We start from the raw sequence: 22,922 nt of genomic DNA on the forward strand, positions 1-22,922 counted from the left end.
ATATCTTTCCCTCATGGCTGACAGGAGCCATCACCATAGGGTAAAAGGCTGTGTTCTTTTTCCAATTGCTTTGGCAATACCACTTTGCATAGAAAGAGATCCTAGCTGCTTGGCATCACTGCCCACTAAGACCAGACTACTGGTCCCTCCATCCCAGCACTGAAGCATCTAGGTGGCAGCACAGTCAACATTAGGAGTCAGATGGTTTCTGTCTCTTCCTCATCCTCCAGCCAAGTGGATCCTCCATATTTAGTATGGAGGATGATGGTTGAAATACAAATATGGAAACAGCTGGCAGGTGGATTATATCACACATCCACAAACTCACCATGGCACACGCCATGTGCTTACAATGGTGGAAGCAACCACCACTGCATGGAAACATATCCCATACCCCATGCCAACCCCATCTGAAAAGGTGGGGAGGTCACTCCACCTTGGAGAATTTCATTTATTTGCTTTGCTTGAAATCACAAAGAAATAGAGAAAGCCTAGCAAAGCTCCATGTGCCTGATCACAAGAGAGGCAGGCACTGAGCACAGAGCCAGGAAGAAACATGCAGGAGGAACGCTGCAGTAATATGGGATAATAACCCTGCAAAGACTGAGAGGCAGCTGAATAGCTGTATTTTCTGTAGTACCATGGTATTGTAAGAGAAAAAACAGTAAACAAATATTTTCACTGAGAAGCTGACGAAGAGGGGGAGGCATTTTCATTCCTCAAAGAGGAGCGTTAGAGCAGGGGAATAGCGCTGAGAGAGGGGAACTGCTCAAGATTATGGCCCTTACAGACAGCAGTAAAGTCAGACCACAGACAAGCAGCAAACCACTCTTGCCTCCCATCTCCAAAAACCCAAGCTTTGTGGCCTGAAGGAGACTGCCCCTGCACAAGGACACTGGCTCCTCAAGGCAGGTCCCATCCCAATGGGACCAGATATTATCCATTCCCCTCCCAGGGCATACAGCACTCCTAGGAAAAAAAAGATACTGTGAGAGTCCCAGTGGCTGACCCCATCCACATTGGGAACCACTGACCTCCAAATGATGAGAGCAATGTAATTGTAGTCTCAGTCTCACCTGCCCACTAGTTCTATCCTGGGATGGACTGGGCAGTGATTCCTCATGGCAAACTTGTTGATGTCCAGCACTGGTCAACACACAGTAGTCCCAGCAAGAGTAACGGGACCAAATCCATCTCCAGCACAAATGAGCTGACATTGGAGGTTTTTGGTTGCAGATAATCATGTCCTTGGAGCCCAGATTGGTACCTGGGGGCTTGTAATTGATACAGAAGTGAGAAGTTATTTATTTTCAAATCAAGGCAACTTTAACCTGTAATCCAGAGCATGGGTAGGAGGTGAAGCCACTTCATCACAAGGGATTTGTCTGCTCAGAGCACAAACCTAAAGGAGCTCAAGCCTGCGTGGTGTAATTTAACGGTGTTTTGTGTTGAGGCTGCTGTTCCTATAGCTACTGGAGGAAGCTTAGCAACCTCAGGCTCAGCTCCTGGGGCACCAGTGGAGGGGTCCAGAGAAGAGTAAGGATGTGGTATTTTCACCCATGCATTGTCATCACCCATGCATTGCTGGCACCTATGCTTTAACCCCAGTGCTGATGTTGCACTGATTGCAGTAGCCACATGGGGGTGGAAACACAGATGTGTGGGGCTTTGTTAGTACCAAATCAACTGTTACCTTCAAAAATACTATGGGAATAAGAATCTGCTTCTGTCATTGAGAGCTGGAGCCAGAATGCTGGGAATGCATGCTCTGGAGAATGTCTACCTTCTTCCCCCAGCCCTGTGCCCATCTTGGGGCTGCTTTGGGCTCTACCAAGGTCAGTGGGACTGTGCATATGTCAAGCTGGCCCACATCTCTCTGGACAACTCGCCTCTCTGACCTTAGTGCAGTGTCAGGTCTAACATTAATCATGCTCTTTTTCCTTTCTGTCCATAGGTCCTCCTCACACTTGGCCAACCAAGGTTGGCTTAGAAGGCTCCTCCCTCTCCCAAGAAAATGGGGACTGACAGTGACAACCCAGTCCTGAGAAACGTGCTCATCAGCTTCAACCTGCTGCTCTTGGGTGCTGTCCTGAAGCCGTTTGAGTGCCGGCTGGAGGTGACAACAGAGCCAGCCGAGAGGCCGGCAGTGGATGAGGAGGGGGGCCTGGCCAACTGCAGCCCACCCATCAAAGAGCAGCCCATGGTCTTCCACCACATCTACAACATCAACGTCCCCGCGGACAGCTGCTGCTCCTCCATGCTCAGGTCTTCGGCTGAGGAGGTGAGTTCAGAAGACGACAGGCTGGCGGAGTACACGGAGCAGACCTCCGACAGCGAGAGCCAGGTCACCTTCACCCACAGGATAAACTTGCCCAAGCAGGCCTGTAAGTGCTCCACCTCCCTCCCGTCCCTGCAGGAGCTGCTGAGCAGGATTGAGATGCTGGAGAGAGAGGTCTCCATGCTCCGGGACCAATGCAACTCCAATTGCTGTCAAGAAAATGCAGCCACAGGTAGTAATACCATGCTGTTAGCTCTTGTTGGGGATACAGGGCTCAAGCAAAAGGCAGGAGAAATAAATACAGAGCTGGTAATGTCACTCAGAGCAGCGATGAATGAAAATCTCTGTTCAGCCGTGGTGTCACAGCTGTGCCAAGAAAAGCCCAGCTTAGGGCCTCCAAGGCAGGGAAATACCTGGGAGGGATTCAGTAACTTGAGCTCCCAAAGCCCACTTGTTATGGAAACCCCATCAGCAGAAGTGTATCCATTAGGCAGAGCTAAAATCCCATTAAGAATAAAATTGTGGCTGGTAAGGGATGAGCGGGCTGAGCTTCCCAACCTGTTACCTCCCAGTTCTGTTGGCCCTTCACTGAGAACAGCCTTGGCTCTGCACAGCACTGCTTAGCAGCTACTGTAAGCATCAGTGTTTTACCAGTATGGTCTCTCAGGTGGCCCCTCCTGGCTCCAGGCTTGGCTCAGTCCTGCTTGGATGCCCCAGTGTGGCACCCATCAGCTGTGAGCATAAAAGGGATTGGACAACACCCTTGAAAGCCACGACTGTGTGCACAGCAAGGGTTAAAACAGAGTAGGAAGAGCAATAGGAAAAACCTGATTTAAAGGAATACATTTGAAAGACCGATGGAACAATTTGGTTTGCTTGCAACATACGCAGCTTGTCCCATTAAACATTTATCACTAGTTGGAGTCTTCACTCGAACCGCAGATGCGTGCCGAGGTAAAACTGGAGTAATTTCATTCATTTTACCCAAGCTGCTTTCAATTCACCACACTTTAAATGAGAGCAAGATCCCTACCCCATAGCCTCAGGCACTTCCCCAAGGAAAGAGCTGTCTTACAGCACACCTACAAGCATCTTCTCTCCTCCTTTGATAACTTAACTAGAGGATGAGATCTGAAGAGAACCCAGTCACCATTCCCAATGCTTTGCAGGAAGCATCCTGCAAAGGAGCCCAAACCGCTCTGTCTGACATAGTATGGCAGCTAAGCCTTGCTGAGAGAGCATCTATCAGTTATCATCCAGGTAACTCATCTAGGATGAGAGATTCAGTAGGGGGGACAAAAAGGTGTGTCAGAAGGGGAAGAATTAACCAGGCTGCTGTAAACCCAAAGCTGAAGCAGCAGGTCCATGTTGTGAGGAAAAACATGGGAGGATGGGCAGTGTCAGAGCAACTGGTGCCCTCATTGCCATGTGCTCCCCCTCACCCCACAGCAGCACTGCTGAGCAAAGCAGGGACATCAGAGGAGGTGGCTGTGTGTTCTCCCTGCCTTCCCACAGCCCTAACTCACGTGCAAACCACTCTCTCCATTTCAGCAGGAGTCAGAAGGATAGGGATGAATATTATACATTTTTGTTTATAATAATGGGACATAATATTGGGATGTCTCAACTGTATGATGAGAGAGGAGACAGCAGAGTCCACTGAGTTGTAGTTAGTACAGAGGGGTTGGCCAGGGTGGGCTTTTTACCATGTAACTGTCTGGAGAACTACAGAGAAACTAAGGGGAGCTCTGGCACCCAGGAGCCAGGAGCTGAGACTAGAGCTCCTACCCTGAGCCCCAGCATGACCCATGCTGAACCTGCACCTCGGGCATCCCCAAAGCCACCAAGTCCCACGAAACAAAAGAGCACAGCTATAGGGAGGACCACCCCTGCCACTTGCCCTCCATTCACAGACCCCACCCCAGGCTCTGACCGCCCCGTCCGCATCATTTTGCAGGACGCCTGGATTACACCTTACCGTGCAGCGGCCACGGGAACTTCAGCCTGGAATCGTGCCGCTGCGTCTGCAGCGAGGGCTGGGCTGGCAGCAACTGCTCCGAGCCGCGCTGCCCGAGGGGCTGCTCCAGCCGTGGGGTCTGCCTGGAGGGTCAGTGCGTCTGCGACAACGACTACGGCGGTGAGGATTGCTCCCAGCTCCGCTGCCCCGCCGGCTGCGGCTCCCGCGGGCTCTGCGTGGATGGAGAATGCATCTGCGAGGAGGGATTCGGTGGGGAGGACTGCTCTCAACCCCGCTGCCCCCGTGACTGCTCGGGAAGGGGACACTGTGACAACGGCACCTGCGTGTGCATCGAGGGCTATGCTGGGGAGGACTGCGGGTGGCTGCGGTGTCCCAATGGCTGCAGTGGACGAGGTGTCTGCCAGGATGGCCTCTGCGTCTGCGAGGATGGCTACGGAGGGCAGGACTGCTCGGCAGGTAGCAGGGGTGTGTTGGGGGGGTGAGTTAGACCTGATTGCATGAGGAAGGGACACAAAGTTCCCAGAATCTCACACATTGTGGAAGGAACCAAAAGATGGTGGAGCACTTTGTGCTCACATCCCATAGTTTGATTGCCTGTCTGTTGTTCCTGTCCCCAAAGAAATGCATAAAGGTTTGGAAGGCAAGCAAATAGCCATTGAGATTTGTCCAGATACTGGTGGTGAGCCACTTTTACAACAGCAGTACAAGCAGGTTCTCCTGAGCCTTTGCCTTGCAATAAAACATGTAAGCACGTGACCCCCAACCAAGAGCCCTTGCCCATGTCTAACCAGCAGACCTACACTCCCTCACCTGTGGACAGAAAACAAGCCATGCACATCCTGATGCTCTCCCTCTCTCTTCCTGTCAGTGGCTCCTCCTGAAAACCTGCGAGTGACAGGGATCAGCGACAGCTCCATTGAGCTGGCATGGGACAGCCCCGGGGCAGCCACTGAGTATGTGGTATCATACCAGCCAGCGGGGCCAGGGGGATCCCAGCTCCAGCAGCGGGTGCCTGGGGACTGGAGCACCATCTCCATCACGGAGCTGGAGCCAGGTGTTGCCTACAATGTCAGCATCTACGCAGTCATCAGTGATGTCTTGAGCAGCCCTGTCACCACCAAGGTGACAACCAGTAAGTATCTGCCTGCACTTGTCACTTGGTACCCCAATAACCAGAGGTGATGCTCATCACACGGCTGCAGAAGCCGGTGTTGGCCCATATAATGAGGAATGCTCAAAGCAGCCTGTAAAAAAAAAACAAACAAACAGATGGCAGAAAATCAAGGAAAATTTCAATGCTTACTTGAAGCCCCCAGAACACAGCCCAAAATATCTTACATTTTTTGTGATATATCATATAAGTCACAGGTTCTGCTCCTTTCTCTGGATGGACTCTCCAAGGCAGAGGTAACAGCACAGCAAGAGGGGATGTTCCTGTGCATCATGAGGTTCTTAATGTCAGAGGGAAAAGGGAACAGCAGGCTGTGACAGCAGCCTCCAGAAAGTACCCTTGGGAAATTAAAGGCAGAGTGAGCAGGGGAAAAACTAGTGATGCCGGTACCACTTTTGTAACCCCATTGCTCACCCTGTTGGCATGGTGTTATTGGGTGCCATGCAGTGGGATGCCACAGTGGAGAGCATCCCCTTCCTCTCCCTCCAGCCCAAAAGGACAATGATGTTGCTAACAGAGACCAGCAGGGCCCTATTTCCACCACCCCAATAACAAAATAGCTGCGAGGAGGTCAACCCAGCCCTCACCACCTCCTGGTCCCTTCTAGACTTGGCCACGCCGCAGGGGCTGAAGTTCAAGACCATCACAGAGACAACAGTGGAGGTGCAGTGGGAGCCCTTCTCCTTCCCTTTTGATGGCTGGGAGATCAGCTTCATCCCCAAGGTAATGCTACCTCACAGCACGGCATCGCAGGGTACACCCTAAGCCACTCCAGGAAGTCCAGATCTCAATGACCAGCCGTTAGCTGTCAGGGCTCCAGTATCCCCAACTATGTGCCCAGATAGCTCCTGCCACAGCATTTTAATTGCAGTGATGAACAGGTAGAACTGGTGCCAGGAAAGATGGGAATGATGAAAGTGTTGCCCTAAATATCGCCTATTTTCCATACGCAGTAACAGAAATTGTACATCAAGTATTTCATCTATATTCATAATTTCTACACCATTTAGCCATAAGTATAGCTTCAATTGTATATGGAGCCTCTTTACAAGAGGCTTTCAATCCCCAGCAGTAAAAGAAATGCTGATTAAGGGCACAATTATGCCATTTTCCCTTGTACAAAATCCTTGCTGGAGTCAGGCAGCTCTGGGCAGTAGGAACAGCAGAAGTTGGCCCCAAAGTTTTAACAGCTCTCAATTGCAAAGTGTCATGAGACACAGCACAAAACAGGGGCCCGGGGGCCTGAGATAATTCATTCCCCACTTTCAGAAAGGTCTGGGAGCATCTTGATGCAATTTTTGATCCACAGATTGTGACCGAAGCCAAAGTTTGGGTACTGCAGTTACAAAACCAAGGGCATCAGGATGAAATAGAGCAATAGGATCATGGGATGTCTTAGGTTGGGGAGGACTTTAAAGGTGATGTGGTTCCAACCCTATGCCATAAAACAGGGCAATGCCAAGGAAAGACCACCAGAGCTTTCAATTTAGTGGCAAACAAATCATGCATCATTCAAACATTTCATCAATACTCATGAATTAATCTAAGCAGCATCCTCCCTGAAGCAGATAAATGGGTATAGGCATGTTTTGGGGTGATGTGTTTGTGGGATAGAAGCATCTCTCCTACAAGGACATCAGCAATAGGTTTTCCTCAAGCCAGCCCACTGCAGCAAGCTGTTGGCTCCCATTTCTCTTTTTTAAGCTTCAAACCAGCAAGAGACACGTTGGGAATGAAACAAAGAGATAAAGTACAAAAGGAAGGTTGTTCCTCGGGCAGGATTTCAGAGATGGGAACGGTTGCAGCTCACAGGGCTTTCATTTTAGTACCGTCCATCAAGTGTGAGCTCTTGCATTGTGAAGATACAGTTGTGCTCCTGCTGCTGAAATTGGGCTTTCTCACGTCTGTCATCAGCTTTTCCCCCGAAGCAAGACAGAGGGTGCTGTCTCCCTGGCTGCCTGGAAGCCACACTGACGGCTCAAGCCGCTTGGACAGACACAAAACCATTGCTGCACCCCAATTAAAAGCAAAACCCAAGAGGCAGCAACATGGAAATACATACATATATATAGCATTAGAGCAGTCTTATAGCAAATAACCCCTGTGCTGTAGGCTTGCAAATCGAGGTCAAGCTGCCTTTCCAAAAGATGGGTGTGGAATTTTGTCCTCAGTGTCCCCAGGGGGAGTGCACACCCTCTCTCTGTACAAGCCACCCTCCACACACCAAATGGTTCCGAGATAGCAGGATCGGGGTTGTTGGGGTGCAAAAAGGAAAGAGGAAAGCAATACACAGGGATATTTGGGGCAATGAGAGTGTCTCAGAGTAGCAATTGATGAAAGGCTGCAGTGATAACAGGCATAGAAAAGAAAATTAGGGTAGGTGAGATGGCAATTTATGGATAAAATGGAAGATTTCCTGTTTAATGAGGAAAAGAGATGAATATGGATTGAGAGCTATGTGCACAGATTTGTTTAGTGCGTTATTAGTAAAGACAGCAGCAAGAAAAGATCCATTGTCCAAACACTGGCAGGGAAGGTGACATTTGCAGTTGCTTAAAAGACTTATGTGTTTTTCAGAGTACAAAACAGAAAGTATAATGAATTCAAGATATTTTAAAAGGAGGGGATTCCAAAATAAATACGCGATGGTTTCACCCCTGCATGAAAGCCGTGCCATAAAAGGAGGCTTTGGTTTTATCTTTTATGATCTGGGGAATATTCAGATGGCAAAATACAACAAGGTATGAGGCAGGAGAGAGGATGGGAGCATTTCCCAGCTCAGGTGCTCCACAGCTGGTGGGTGACTTTGTCCCAGGCTCCTGCATCTCCATGATGAGACATGCTGGGATGAGGATGTGATCTGGGGGTGCATGGCTGGGTCATCGCCTTGCCATGCAACAGTGCCTGTACTCCCCCAAAAAAGAAAAAAAGAAAGAAGTTTTTTTGTGTTGTTTTTAAACCCATTCCTCCTTCTTATTGCCTTTTCTCCCCCCCGTCCCTGGCAGAACAACGAGGGTGGTGTGATTGCCCAGCTCCCCAGCACCGTTACCACCTTCAACCAGACGGGGCTGAAGCCAGGCGAGGAGTACACTGTCACCGTGGTGGCTCTGAAGGATCAAGCCAGGAGCCCCCCAGCCTCTGACAGCATCTCCACCCGTGAGTGAGCCCGGTGCTGGGCAGTGCATCCCAAGAACCTCAGCATCCCATAGCAAAATCAGCTCCAAACACAACATCTGCTGGGGCCAGAAAGCTGCCCAAGCCAGGTGCTGGGGCATCAGATACACAGAAGTGTTTTTTTCTTCAACCAGTATTCAACCCAAAAGCCCAAGCTACAGGTGCATTGCAGCAATAGGTTTTCATGCAACACTTTGTCCCTCTCCCTCCCAAATTGCTGCAAGCATGGAAAGCATGGTGTGTTTAATGGGGTTGGGAGTCACGGCTCTAGTCAGCTTGCACATTATAGCTGCATGAATTGCTCTTCTCTGTTAATCTTACCCCAGGCACATTTGGGAGGCTGGATGCACCCAAGATACAACTCTTAAAAGTGCACTGCCTACTCATCTCCTCCATATTAAAGCTCCCACATGCTTTTGTGCCTCCAAACACCCTGTCCTCCCACCCATTCAGGCAAATCAGGCAGCGGGGCAGGGAGCCAGAAGCAGCTTGATGAAATTCGGTGTGTGAGGAAGAACGCAATCCCCTCCTCACCAAGAGGATGTGGCGCTGGGCAGAGCACGGAGAGATGCTAATCTGGGGCTTTGGGGAGGAAGGGGTGGTGCAGGGATGGTCCCTCCATTAGACAGCACCTCTCTGGCTGCAGATCTGAGCTTCCTCAGTATAGTCCTGCTCCTCTTGACACGGCTTAACAGAGACATCTCCTGGTCAAGGCAAACCTTTCCCTTTTCCTAGGAAGTCACAGGGAAAAAAGAAAAAAAGTAAAAAAAAAGAGAGGCTGTTACCTCAAATTAAGCAGTTGACTTTATCAACTGCTTTTTATGCAGGGCTGTGGTCTCCACCTCCAACATGAGATGCACTGTTTGGATTAGCCTTGGCCAAGTTAGACACTCATCTCCAACCTAAAAGCCCTGCTCCCAACAATCCTTCTTCCTCTGTTGCTGTTTTGTCCCCAGATCTCACCCCACTACTTCCAATTCCCCCCACATGTCTATTCTAAGCTCCTTCATCCCTTCCCAGGATTTCTCACCCTGGGACACAGCATTCAGCACATCCTTATTACATCATGACATTTCCAATATATGTAGCATATGGGCATATGCAGCACAGCTCAAACTACAAGGCAGACTAGTATGTGGTTTTTTTTACCACCTTTTGGTCGCAGAAGAGATAAAGCAGGCAGCCAGCGCATCAGCAGTGCCATGGTACAGTAGCATCTGTCCATGCTGATGGTCCTGCTGTACTCAAAGCATCCCTCACTTGGGCTGAGCATGTGATTTCCCTTGACCGAATACTGATGGATGCAGAGAAAGAAAGAGCCCAATTCTCTGCAAAATAGAGTAAAAATGTCCTAAACAGCCTCTTCAGGAGATGCTTAGTATGAATGCTTTAGCTAGAACCCCTTTATCTGAGGGTGTTTGGTGGACACCTTCCATCACCCTGCTCCCAGCTGGTTATGAAGCCTCATCAGAGCAGTTGCATTTTCCTCTCCCTCCCCAGCACTAACACGTCAGCAGCTCCAAGAGCTGATCCTGCAGCTTAGCTACAAAGCAGGAGCTGGCACTGATGCTGGAACATGTCTAGAGACTTTCTCTAGCTCTTGATGGTTGGATCAGTCCTTGGCCCTGTGTTATTTAACACACTGTCAACACCTTTCAAGAGCCATAATAGACAAAATATCATTGATGATAAATTTTGCCAACAATAGAAAGGCTTGGAAAAGAGTAAATTGAGTGGAAAGAAGGAGATCATCAATAAAAGCATTTTGAATGGCTTGAAGAGCCAGGCACAAAGGAAAACTGCATTTTTCTATGCATCACCAAGTATGAGCAGTTATATAGGAGCAAAGAAAATGGACCAGAGAGAAACGTAGGAGGTTTTATTCTGGGAGATGACTCCTGAGCAAGACAGAGAGGAATTGTCTATACTCAGCTTGAGAAGGGCAGAAGTTGCATTGTATCTGTAATTGGCACATATCTGAAATGCTTTGCTCAAGAGTGATGTCAGGAAAGTGGAGGGTCTGGAATAAGGTACTGGAACTCCCCATGACCAAGCCCCTGTGAGTGCTTTAGGTTGGAAGAGTTGAGCCTCGTGCCAACTCTTCACGCCACCCTGAAGGCCAAGTCACAGCTTGTCGACCCCATACCCGCTGCACTTCCCCATCCAACCCTCCCACATTAACCTCCCCTCCTTTCCCCCACCCTCTGCAGTCATCGACGGCCCAACGCAGATCCTGGTGCGGGACGTCTCCGACACAGTGGCCTTTGTGGAGTGGACACCACCACGTGCCCGGGTGGACGCCATCCTGCTGAAGTACGGGCTAGCGGATGGGGAGGGCGGGAGGACCACCTTCCGCCTGCAGCCCCCCCTCAGCCAGTACTCCCTGCAGGCCCTGCGGCCCGGCGCCCGCTACCACCTCGCTGTCAGTGCCCTCCGGGGTGCCAACGAGAGCCAGCCGGCCCTTGCCCAGTTCACTACAGGTAGCTGGAGGAGCCAGCGAGGGGGATGAATGCTGCAGAGTGGTGTGGTGGGTGGGTAGGAAAGACCTTCAAGAAAGACCAGATCCAGCCATCAACCTGACCTACTGAGCGCCCTACACTAACACGTGTTCCTCAACGCCATGTCCACACATCTCCTGAGTTCCTTCAGGGATGGAGACTCCCCCCCTGACCTGAGAAGACTGTTCTAATCCTTGCCTACCTTCCCCGTGAACAAATTGATCCTAATGCCCAACCTAAACCTTCCCTGGTGCAACCTGAGCCTGTTTCTTACTGTCCTATCAATTGTCACTCAAGAAAAGAGATGAACACCCACTTCACTGCAATCATCATAGGATGGCAGAATGGCTTGGGTTGGAAGGGACCTCAAAGATCATCCTCTCCTCTCCTCTAAATTAAATTGCAGTTTTCACCCTTGACGCCACCCACAGACCAGTGTGCATCAGAGGGGTCTGAGTTTAAGACAGTGCTCCCATACTTGCTCAGCACTGAGAGCTGAAACAGGCACAGTGCCTGAAAAATCAGCAATCAGGCAGCTGGAAGCAGCCCAGTTAAAAACACGGATATCTTATTTTATGTCTTATATGAATAGCCTAACAGGTCAGTAAAATTTTAATTAATGTTAAGCTTGCAGATAGCTAACGGGTTTAATTTACCGTGCCATAAAGGAGGAGGTAGAGAGCGTACATCAGTACTGTTTTATGGTATATAAATTACTTGTCATGTACATCACTGGTGGATACTAGGCTCCTATTACAATAACCACAGCGTGTGAATTGTGTGTATATATCTATGCAGATATATATATGAGACGAGATGTTCATTGCAATTGGTTTGCTGAGTTGGCCTTATTTGCTCTATTTCTAAAAGGCAACATAAAAATCCCTCCTAAGCCCAGACCCAGAGCAGGAATTAATGCATATCTCCTGTGCAGCCAGAGCCTGCCCTGCTCAAACCCATTCCTTGCAGGCAGCTATGGTACAGATCTGAACAGGTTTGGCATGCAGCCTCTGCAGCACTAATAAAACATTTTATAAGTCTGGACAGTGTCTGAGCATGAATGAATCTGTAGAGATGCTTGAGGTCTTCTAGAAGAGGTTCAGGCCAGTGTTTGATGGCTTTAGAGCACTGGCCTTGATGAGTTCATGAGGGGCACCTCCAGGTCTGTGCTGAGCACGGGGCAAGAGCAGATATCCCAAACGTGGGGATGTGCCACCTGTGTCCCCTCCCCATTTCTCAGCCATGCCACAGCTCCCAGTGCCCATTGGTGAGACCATAGAATCATTAAGGCTGAAAAGGACCTCTGAGATCTAGTTCAACCATAGAGAGACCATGCTTTTCTTCCTTGTGTTGCACAGAGATTGATGCCCCCAAGAACCTACGGGTGGGCTCAAGGACCCCCGCCAGCCTCGAGCTCACCTGGGACAACAGCGAGGCAGAGGCACACAGCTATAGGGTGGTCTACAGCACCCTGGCTGGAGAGCACTACCACGAGGTTCTGGTGCCACGGGACACTGGCCCCACCACCCGGGCCACTCTTGCAGGTATGCCTGCACTACCTTCATCCTCATCTTCATCATCTTCATCTTTACTCTCACTCATCTCCATTCTCCTTGCAAGTCCAAATCAGCTTACCCTGGTGCTTCTGTGAGTCTGGACGATGATCTGCTGAGAGCCAAGCGATGTCCCTTGCTGGGGCTGTCACAAGGGTCCAAAGCACAGCTAGCAATGCAGAAGTGAGAACTGGGGAGAGGAAGACACTTCAGGTTGATCTAGATGAAAACACTACTTCTCTTTTTACTTTTCCCCCTCTTGATGGGACACTGATGCTCACCCCAACACTTACATACCAAAAAAATATCATTTGTTGAGCTTGAGGCTTATCTAGATCTTCAATATGGCACTGCACCAGGCTCTCCCGTGTTGTGTCAGGCTCAGACAACTCCGCCATATGGACATATAGGAACAAACATGTTCAGTGGGAAAGTCTAATGCAAAGCTACAGGCATGGAGGCACTGAGTCATGAGAAAGGCTGGAGGGCAGAAAAACCTTTAGAGCAGTTAGCTTGAAAAATGTGGTGTGTAAGAAAGAATGTAGTAGGGATAGTTTCTGCTGCACTCATGAGTGGAAAAGTGGGACAGAGATGGATGAGGACAGCAGGAGATAGAGGTTTTGGCACTGGTCCCCTGTACTCTAGGACATTTGCTGCCCTTTGGGATGATATGAGGGGGACAGAAACGAGGACAGCCTTTTTTGATGGCATGGCAGCTGCAAGCAGCCTCTCTGTATCCTCATCACACACACTGTAGCCTTCTCCTCCAGGGTTTCATCACCCATAGTCCAGCCTGTTGGAGCAAATTTGCAGCTGCTGAGGACCTGGTGGGGTCCAAGGCATAAAAGCCTTTATCTGCTCCTAAGAAAAGTGCCAAGGAAAGGTGCTGAGCAGAGTTTATCGAATATTTAAGCTTAAAAATACAGCAAACTTTGCCCTGCCCCATAGGTCTCTTTTCAAAGATGGGAATTCACAGAGCTGTCAGAAATATTGGGCATTTTTCCCTATCCAAGAGATGGGAGAGAAAAGGCTGGGCTGCAGGGCTTATGGCTTTCTCTGACCCAGTGGGAAAGATCAACAGAACATGAGGAAGAGAAAAATGAAGCTGTCAAAGGCCAAGCAGGAGTGACAGACCCTGGAGATGTTCCATGGAGATAGAGCAACCAGCAATAGGTACAGACAAAACGAGCTCCATTAGCTCCTTTTCCATTTCCCAGGTGAGAGGAACCACAGGCCATATCTTCCTCAAGGATCGTGCTTGAGTCAGCTCCCAGCTAGGCTGTATGTTTACTAATTAATGCCCATTTCATTTACTCTGCATAATTTATTTCTTTTCGAGACACCAACCCTGTGACAATATTTGAAGCTGAATCATTTCGGAAACAAACACAGCTACTTTATCATTCCCATCTCATTTTCTCCCTCTCGTTCACACACAATTTCAGTCTAGATGCCAGCAATTACAGCAGACCTCAGTAACGGCTCTTAAAAATTGGTTATTTCAGAGCTAGACTAATCACATTTCCCCGTCCAAAGGCATTTGGGGACTTTTTCAAAAGGCTTTCTACAGCCTGTGCTGCGGCTGGTGATTCTAGAGGCACTCAGGAGTGTCCCTTTACCTCCAGCTGTGGTGGGAGTCACTCTCTAAGACCACCAAGTTGGATGCTGCTCTCACACCCCTCTGTGTCCTTTACTCAATCTTGCAGATCTGGTGCCAGGGACAGAATATGGCATTGGGATTTCAGCCGTGATGGACAGCCAGCAGAGCGTGCCAGCAACCATGAATGCCAGGACAGGTGAGTCTAGCCCCATTGCTTTTGGCCTCAGAATACAGTCAGATCCTATGGCTTTCCAGCTCCTACAACATCCATGGGACAACCCATGCATGGGACCAAATATCTGTAATATCCAACCCACAGAGCTTGATAGCCCCCGGGACCTCCTGGTGACGGCTTCCACGGAGACATCCATCTCACTGTCCTGGACCAAAGCCATGGGTCCCATTGACCACTACCGTGTCACTTTCACCCCTGCCTCGGGGATGGCCTCTGAGGTGACGGTGTCCCGTAATGAGTCACAGCTCACTCTCTCTGAGCTGGAGCCAGGGACAGAGTATACCATCTCCATCATTGCTGAGAGGGGACGTCAGCAGAGCCTGGAGGCCACTGTGGATGCTTTCACAGGTAAAGAAAACCAAGTGGAGAAGTGCCCAAGCACAGGGCACTACCCCATTACCAATTCCCCACCACCAAAACTCACGAGACAGGGATGGGGATGAGAGCTCAGGGACAATCCATCCACATCAGAGCAGGTCCATGGACCTGAGAAAGGTGATGGCCCTACCAGTGTGGGCATCCTGCCCCTCTGGATGGTGGCACTGAACATCTTCTTGGCTTAAAATTTCCATAAGGAGGAAGTAGGGAAGCCTCTGTAGGAAAACGTGCTGTCCTCTGTGGTCTGAGCTGGCAGAAGGGAGAATCCAGGCCTCGAGGGGCCTCAGAAGTACCTCTGGGATAATAAAAACATGGTTGAGAAGTACAGACAGCTCATCTCAATTGTATCAGATTGTCCCCTCCACCCATCATACGTTCACAGTCAGAACTGAGGAAAACACCATTTCCCCTTTCCAGTTCTGCCTCTTGATCCCAGCACAGATTCAGGCCCCTGGAGCACCCACATGTGGGGCTTTGCCACCCCCCTTATATCCCCTATATTCCAGTGCACAATACTGGATACAAGCAAGACGCTGGGAGCCGCAGACTGCAGGGGGCTGCATCTCCCCTCTATGGCTTTCAGGAGTCCGGCCCATCACGCAGCTGCACTTCTCCCAGCTGACATCCTCAAGTGTGAACATCACGTGGAGTGATCCATCCCCACCTGCAGACCACCTGGTCCTCACCTACAGCCCCCGGGATGAGGAGGCAGCACAGCAGCTGGCACTGGATGGCACCCGTAGGCATGCCAGCCTGACCAGTCTGCGGCCATCCACTGAGTACCTGGTGTCCCTGGTGGCTGTCCATGGCGCAGTCAGCTCTGAACCCGTCACAGGCTCCATCACAACAGGTACCCACTGAGTGTGAGACCCTGCCAAGGAGGTGGGTGGAGGAGGGGGAGTGGACCTGCCTTCCACAGCTGTGCTTTCTGCTCCATCTCACCAGGGATGGATGCACCAAAGGACCTCAGAGCGAGCAACATCACCCAGGACTCCATGGTCATCTACTGGAGCCCTCCTGTTGCTCCCTTTGATCACTACAGAATATCCTACCGTGCTGCTGAAGGTACGGGGTCAGACACTGTGCAAAGTCCCTCCTAGCTATGCTGTACCCCAGGATGCACATGGGGCTGGTCCTAAGTTAAGCAGAGGACTTCAGCAGTGTCCCAGCAGCTTCAGCCCATTTCACTCTTACTTTTCTCTTTTGGAAAATGTGGTGCAAGAGCAGCTGCTGGGGTTGGGGAGCAGGGGCAGAGGTTAGTCCCACATCACTGCAGAACCCAAATTACAACCGGCACAACTAGCCCTGATCTCCTCCTGTACCCTCCTCTCCAACCCTTGAGCCCAAGTTTTGCCAATGATGATAGAAGGACTGAGTCAGTAGGATGATGGACACCCTGGGTTGTGGCACTGCCATCCCCTCCTGGGCAAACTCTGCACCTAGGGTCAGGGCCAGATATGTCACCAAAGCTCCTGTCTCTGTCCCTGCAGGGAGGACAGACAGCACAGCCATTGGCAGTGATGCCACTGAGTACACCATCCGCCTTCTGCAGCCTGCCACCAAGTATGAGATTGGAGTGAAGAGTGTGCGGGGCCGGGAGGAGAGCGAGGTGGCCTCCATCACCACATACACAGGTAGGAAAGGGCTCCCAGTGGCAGGCAGTGATCAGACTGGGCCATGTCCTGTACTGGGGCAGGGCTGGCAGCCCATAGTGTTTCTGGCAATCAGACAACCAAGAGTGTACTGAACCTAATGGCATCCTGAGGTGAGCTTGAGATGATGAATGAGACTCACAAGGACCCACTGGGGACTTTCAAAGTATGTCTAAGCAAAGCCTTTCCTGTATATGCTTGTCATGGAGGGAGTGACAAATCTGTGTACCAGTCACAGGGAGGGCAGAGATGTGATGCTGGGCAACCATAACAACCTTTCCTAAAGGAAGTACAGGCTTCCAAAAATAATCCCTAGGGAAATATGTGCCAGAGTCCTGAAACAAACAGCATCTGTTGCAAGAATAAAACCCTCTGCTATCCCTGGACACCTCAAAACCTAAAAAACCTTAGCTTCTCAGACTGTGTATTGGGAAGACAGTGGAAGGCAAACCCGGATAGTGAAGCAATGCAAGCTGCAACATGCTGCTCACCAGCTAGGGCAGTAATATCTCCTCTGTAGGTAAATGTGTGCCTGGGAAGAGACCCAGGGCCAGAAGAAGCCCTTCCAGCTTCTAGTCCAGAGTCCCTTAATGCACCTGACCCTCCAAATCTGTCCCCTGTGCAGCCATGGATGCTCCGCTGGGTGTCACCGCCACCAACATCACCCCCACCGAGGCACTGCTGCAGTGGAACCCGCCGCTGATGGATGTGGAAAGCTACGTCCTCGTCCTCACCCGCCACGCAGGTGTGCTGAAACCCCGCACCCCTCTGCTGCAAGATTTGCTAGGGCTCCATCTCAGCTCACCTCTATCTCTCCCCCCACCCCAAACCTGGGATTGTGTTGGTTTTCTTTCATGGAGGGAGCAGTAAAGGAGCCTGTGCCTTGGGAGAACAGTAGCTGGTGGGTGGTGGAGCTGTACCCCATCCTCAGGCACTGACTCATCCCACAGCCAGGCCCCATGGCATGTATCACTACCCAGCCTCATAGCATCTACCCTAACTCATCTTTCGGCTAACAGTTGCGGGAGAAACAATTCTGGTGGATGGAATCAACCAGGAGTATCAGCTGACCAACCTTCAGCCCAGCACCACTTATACGGTTGCCATGTATGCCACCAATGGGCCCCTCACCAGCCAGACCATCAGCACCAACTTCACAACCCGTATGTACAGTTCTGCTCCTACATGACCCTAACCATCTGTCCACCCCAGGAAAAGACAGAAAGGCTGATGCTAAGTTCTTGTTCCAAACATATCAATGGCCACATGCTAAAGGGACACCCAAATACCAGTGCTAGACAAGGCACAACATGAGAACAGGATTCCCATTACTGCATGCATTAACCATCATTTTCTCTCCTCCAACACCCACTGACATCTTTCTTTGATTTCCTTTGTGTTCAGTGTCCTGAGAAGATCCTTGATCAGGTGTTCTTTCCCAGGGCCATAGTCTGGCTCTGGAACAGGCCATCAAAGTGGGTTGTGGATTCTCCTTCTCTGGTGATACATCTGCCTGGAAACTTTCCTCGGTGACCTGCTGTAGTGAACCTGCTTTAGCACAGGGTTGGACTAGATAATCTCCAGTGGTCCCTTCCAACCCCATGACTGTGATTCCAAGGAGAGTGATAGACCCCATTCCACATGCATTCCAGAGCATGCACTGGAGGGCACTTAGAGGGTTTGCATAGCGCTGATCAAGGCTGGGAACAGAGCAATCAGAGCTGGAAATGGGATGAGGATGGACTTCAGGCTGCAGCTGGGGGTTGTGGGGCTGGATACCAGTCAATATAGTCAGGGAACAGCTTAGAGAAGATGCAGTGGTTGTGTGTGTGGACATGCCTTCCCTTGTGCCTATCCACCTTGCAGTTTTGGATCCTCCAACAAACCTGACTGCCAGTGAGGTCACCCGACGGAGTGCACTGCTTTCCTGGGTGCCTCCCGTGGGAGACATTGAGAACTACATCCTGACCTACAGATCAACTGATGGAAGTCGCAAGGTGAGTCTTCATGGGAAGAGGTTCAGTGAGTCCAGCAATCACTCGATCACGGAGGGATGAGCAGAAGAAGCCCATAGAACCAATAGAATGATACTCATTAGGCCAAGGATACCAGAAGGGCACATTACACTCTCCAGTAAATGTAACTTAGATAAACAATTGGAAAAAGCAGAAAAGGACTGCCTAGGGCAAAACCTGCAAGTCTGGGCAAAGAGGGAATGCCTGGGAACAGACAAAATTCACAACTCATGAAACACAAGCAAGTTGAGGCAGGAGAAAATTTTCCAGCAAGTGGAGATGTTAGAAAGGTGATTTGCCCTCCCTGCAAAGAGGAGGGTAGGCACAGACAGCTAATTAATCCCTCAGTACAATATATCTGACTGTTTAACAAGTGTGTCCATATCTGTCTGTCTGGAGGAACTGCTACAAACACTATCAGAAGCATGTCACTGTAAATCATCTCATTTCCTGGTGCAAGTAACTTGCTGCTGCTGGAGGATAACAGCATTGCAGAGGTGTTCAATATAATGCTCTGTGGCATTGGCTGATGACCAGAAAAATTAACATGACAGGGATTGATGGAGCCAAAGCTGGCTGATAACCAGGCTTGGCCAGCCCTGCTCCTTGCAACGCTCAGGAAATCTGTCACGCCCCACTCTGAAGATGAACAGATCCAAGCAGTGTCAGTAAATAGAGCACTAAACCTCCAGTGTCCAAAGCAGTGAGTTCTTACCTGTACTATCCCAAAGCTGGACCTCACGCTGACTTAGCCCAGAGCTGTAAGCAGCCATGCTGCACCCTCAGCCAAGGGCTGCAGCAGTCTGTGGCTTCCCTTCCCTCTTCACTTGCTCTTTAGGCCACCCATTCTTTTTCTCATCTGTTGCTCTTGGTGTCTTCCCATGTACAGGAGCTGATTGTGGATGCTGAGGACACGTGGATCCGCCTGGAGGGTCTTTCTGAGACCACCGAGTACACCGTGCACCTGCAGGCTGCCCAAAATGCCATGCGGAGTGGCTTCATCTCCACCACCTTCACCACAAGTGAGAACCCACACCTTGCAGGCCAGGCCAAAATGATGCCCTTGTCCCTGTAGAGAAATTCCCTCCATCTTCACTGCCAGTTCAGTGCAGAGAGTTTTCTTTGAGTTTGCTGTGGATACACTTCCCCATCCTGGTTACATGCAAAGGTTCCTTCACCTGCTTTCAAGAGATAACAGAAACTATTTACACCAACAGAAAAAAAAAAAAAGCTTTTTTTTTTTTTTTTTAAACAGATGAGGTACTCTACTTTTTTCTCATCCCTTATCTGGGTGCATGTAAGGGTGGCTAATTGTAAAGGTATTGACCAAGATGGCGGTAAATAGTCAAAGGTTATAAACAAAAGAAAACTCACCAATGTCAATGCCTTGACCAGAAGCTGAGGCAGTCTCCACTAGGAAGCAATCTCCAAGAGATGCTGCCTCAGTGGTGGTCAGCCCTTAAATGAGGTCTCAAAGGAGGTTGAGTCGAGTTCCACCCCTTCCAGGAGCACAGCTCCATTACTCTCACCTGTGCTCCCGCAGCTGACCCAACACTTGCCTCAGCTGATTAACCAGTGGTTCAAGCTGTGATTTCCCATACAGTGCATTACGTCAGTGCATTTCCAGCAGGTGATGGGAAAATGTGTGTAATCTTCAAGGCTTCTCAGGAGTCAGGGACAAAACATCTCATAGCTGGCTTCTCAGAGAGGAGAATGCAGGACAAACCCACTCACACCAGGTAATGAGAGCATCACTTCAGTTAAACAAAAATGTGTCTCCTTGACTTCATTAAACACCACTGCCAGCTGATGCAGCATCTCAACAGAAGTTTAACTCAGCTCAAGGTAGGCATTAACAGGAAACCAATTTCTCCCAACCTACCCCACCTAAAGGAGAAAGAAAAAGAAGAAAGAAAGAAAGAAATAGGCTTAATTTAAAATGCTTTGCTTCTTTGTGCTCTCAGTACACATCTCAGGGTTCTTCCATTCCCTCTGACACATTAATAGCTCCATCTCTTTGTTTCATGTTTGCATAAGGTTCTTAGGGAGTTGTATACAGATGGGACAAAAGGAAGAAATAGATACGGTATTTATAATTTATAGTGGTTTGAAATGTCTTTCAAGGTCTGCTTGGTTCTTTAAGATATGAATATGAATTAAGAAACAACTAATCTGTACGGAGCCCAGGGGAGCCTGGAGTGGATGCCTTTGAAGTAATTTACATTGTTGAATGGTACAAAATGTAAACACTGTCTCACCAGAACTTCTGCAGAGAGAGGAAGAAGTAGGGGATATATATCAAAAGTGACAACTTGACAATTTTGGGTCTTCTGGTCAAAAGGGTTGGGGAAACAATGGGAGAACTCCCTGTCCTGCCACTCCTATGGGGCTGTGCATTAAGGATAGATGAACATGGTACATCCTTCATACTCTCTCAACTGCAAGTCTGACGTCATTTACAAGGACATGGGTCAGGAGAACTCCCCTGGAAACAGTGAAGTCATAGAACCAACTTAGAGTTGGCAATCCTAAGAGGAGAACAGGTTTTTGGCATTTTCAGAGCTGTCCAAATATGCCAGCGACAGCTTAAACCCCAGGGTTATAGAAACGATGCGGAAAGACGATGAAAGGCGTGACATTCCTCATCACTCATCACAGTGTTACCACACATCTTTCCAACGTAGGATGTGTGGGAACTCATTAATGTGTGCTCAGATTTACCCCATTGCATTCTATGGTGTTGTCGACGGATGCACAGTCACCACTGCCTTGCAGAACCCAGGACACAAAAACAAAGCTAAATCCTTGCTGGACTGTAACCATCAGGGCCCGAGGCACATGGAAAAGCTGTTTGCCTGCCCTGATTTTGATCATTGCTCTCTTTCATAGGTGGCCGTGTCTTTGCCAACCCTCAGGACTGTGCCCAGCACTTGATGAATGGAGACACACTGAGTGGTGTCTATACCATCTCCATCAACGGGGACCTCAGCCAGAGGGTGCAGGTGTTCTGTGACATGAACACAGACGGCGGAGGCTGGATTGTGAGTTACTGTGGCACACCTTGACCCCAACAAAGCTCCAGGAGCAGCCCCGTAGCACTGAGACCCTCTCCAAGGGGACAGCAACCCCCTGAGCCATGCAACTCCCTGCCCAGATTATGCAATGGCAGCCTCCCTGCACGTTGTCCCCATCACTGAGGAACACCATCCCATTCTGACAGCAAAACCAAGCTCCACGCCAGCTTAATGTTGCTCGCCTCATTTCCCACACCACAGGGAATGGCCCACACTCCAGTAATAATAGTTACACTTGGAGAAATGGCCTTTGATTTATTTGACGTGTTTGCAAGTGCTTTTGGAGAGAAAGATCTGCGAGTAAATTTGAAGCTGATTTATTGTTCTAGAAATAAAATTAATGTCTACTAGCTTTCATAGGGAATGATTCACACTGGCTGCAATAGGAGGGTGTCAGGCATCACCCAGATTGAATCTGCACTGGAGCATTTTAGAGGCAAATCTCTGTCTTGCTATTGAATTGCACCATCACCACTTGTATTTACTTAGATGGACTGGCCACTGAGGGAAACAATGCTCTGGCACTAGGATTATTTTTGTCTCAAATAATCACTTGCATGTATTATATAAAACCCCAATAGATGTATAGTCCAAACAAGAAGAAAAAAAGGTTTTCCTTAACTGCTGAGTTCTAGCACAGCTATATTTTCAGCCAAGAATTTTTCCTCCATCTCACTCTGCTTCAAAGCATCCCATTGGGTATCACAAAAGAGCCAAGCAAACACAGAATCATGCTAGAAAACTGGAGAAACCACACTGGGTATAGCATAAACTCTGAAGGCTGAGTCTTTCCTCCTCGGTCTATTATAATATTGCTCCCTGCATCTTCTAACTTGTCTTCAGCTGATCCATCCACACCTGAACCAATGGCATGGCTGCAATTAACATTAACTAGATGGACATTGCCATTTTCTCCACTGAAAGGCGCTATGGCAGGGCAGAGTATTCTCCTGGCTGTGTGTCCCAAAGCCTGACCAGGTCATCCGCTTCTCACATAGTGTCCCTTGGTTTCCCCAATGCAGGTCTTCCAAAGGCGGCAGAATGGGCTGACTGACTTCTTTCGAAAATGGGCAGATTACAGGGTTGGCTTTGGGAACTTGGAGGATGAGTTTTGGCTGGGTAAGACCTTCACTGTTGATCTTGCACCAAAGTGTCAAACCTAAGCTCCTCTCCTCTGCAATCTCTCCAGGCTGTTTTACTTCCCTTGTTCATTCCCTGCCCTATGCATTTGAAATTCACACTTCTGCGTGATATAAAAGCACATCATGGAGTTCCCCAGTTTGCTGCTCCCAGGCTGGGGACCTTCATGGACCAGC

At 49.5% G+C, this 22,922-nt stretch overlaps 1 protein-coding gene across 5 annotated transcripts in view; it reads left to right on the top strand.

The window, feature by feature from the left end:
* TNR (tenascin R) overlaps positions 1 to 22,922 on the top strand; it is a 47,621-nt gene that overhangs the window by 18,723 nt on the left and 5,976 nt on the right. The window contains exons 2-20 of one of the 5 annotated variants that reach the window (XM_032446232.2): positions 1,955 to 2,281; positions 2,417 to 2,510; positions 4,236 to 4,721; positions 5,125 to 5,388; positions 6,035 to 6,150; positions 8,433 to 8,583; positions 10,812 to 11,081; positions 12,458 to 12,643; positions 14,359 to 14,448; positions 14,572 to 14,835; positions 15,449 to 15,715; positions 15,811 to 15,930; positions 16,356 to 16,499; positions 17,143 to 17,262; positions 17,537 to 17,680; positions 18,384 to 18,514; positions 19,422 to 19,554; positions 21,422 to 21,573; positions 22,629 to 22,725. In XM_032446232.2, the coding sequence (XP_032302123.2) occupies positions 2,015 to 2,281; positions 2,417 to 2,510; positions 4,236 to 4,721; positions 5,125 to 5,388; positions 6,035 to 6,150; positions 8,433 to 8,583; positions 10,812 to 11,081; positions 12,458 to 12,643; positions 14,359 to 14,448; positions 14,572 to 14,835; positions 15,449 to 15,715; positions 15,811 to 15,930; positions 16,356 to 16,499; positions 17,143 to 17,262; positions 17,537 to 17,680; positions 18,384 to 18,514; positions 19,422 to 19,554; positions 21,422 to 21,573; positions 22,629 to 22,725 (3,496 nt within the window). In that variant the 5' untranslated portion in view covers positions 1,955 to 2,014. Of the gene's footprint in view, positions 1 to 1,954; positions 2,511 to 4,235; positions 4,722 to 5,124; positions 5,389 to 6,034; positions 6,151 to 8,432; positions 8,584 to 10,811; positions 11,082 to 12,457; positions 12,644 to 14,358; positions 14,449 to 14,571; positions 14,836 to 15,448; positions 15,716 to 15,810; positions 15,931 to 16,355; positions 16,500 to 17,142; positions 17,263 to 17,536; positions 17,681 to 18,383; positions 18,515 to 19,421; positions 19,555 to 21,421; positions 21,574 to 22,628; positions 22,726 to 22,922 lie in introns of all 5 variants that reach the window. The other 4 variants (XM_085510932.1, XM_015869798.3, XM_032446231.2 and 1 more) reach the window with 4 other exon arrangements.

This window comes from Coturnix japonica, chromosome 11 (genome assembly GCF_054131305.1).
Source record: "Coturnix japonica strain WE chromosome 11, WE-NBRP24, whole genome shotgun sequence".
NCBI lineage: Eukaryota > Metazoa > Chordata > Aves > Galliformes > Phasianidae > Coturnix > Coturnix japonica.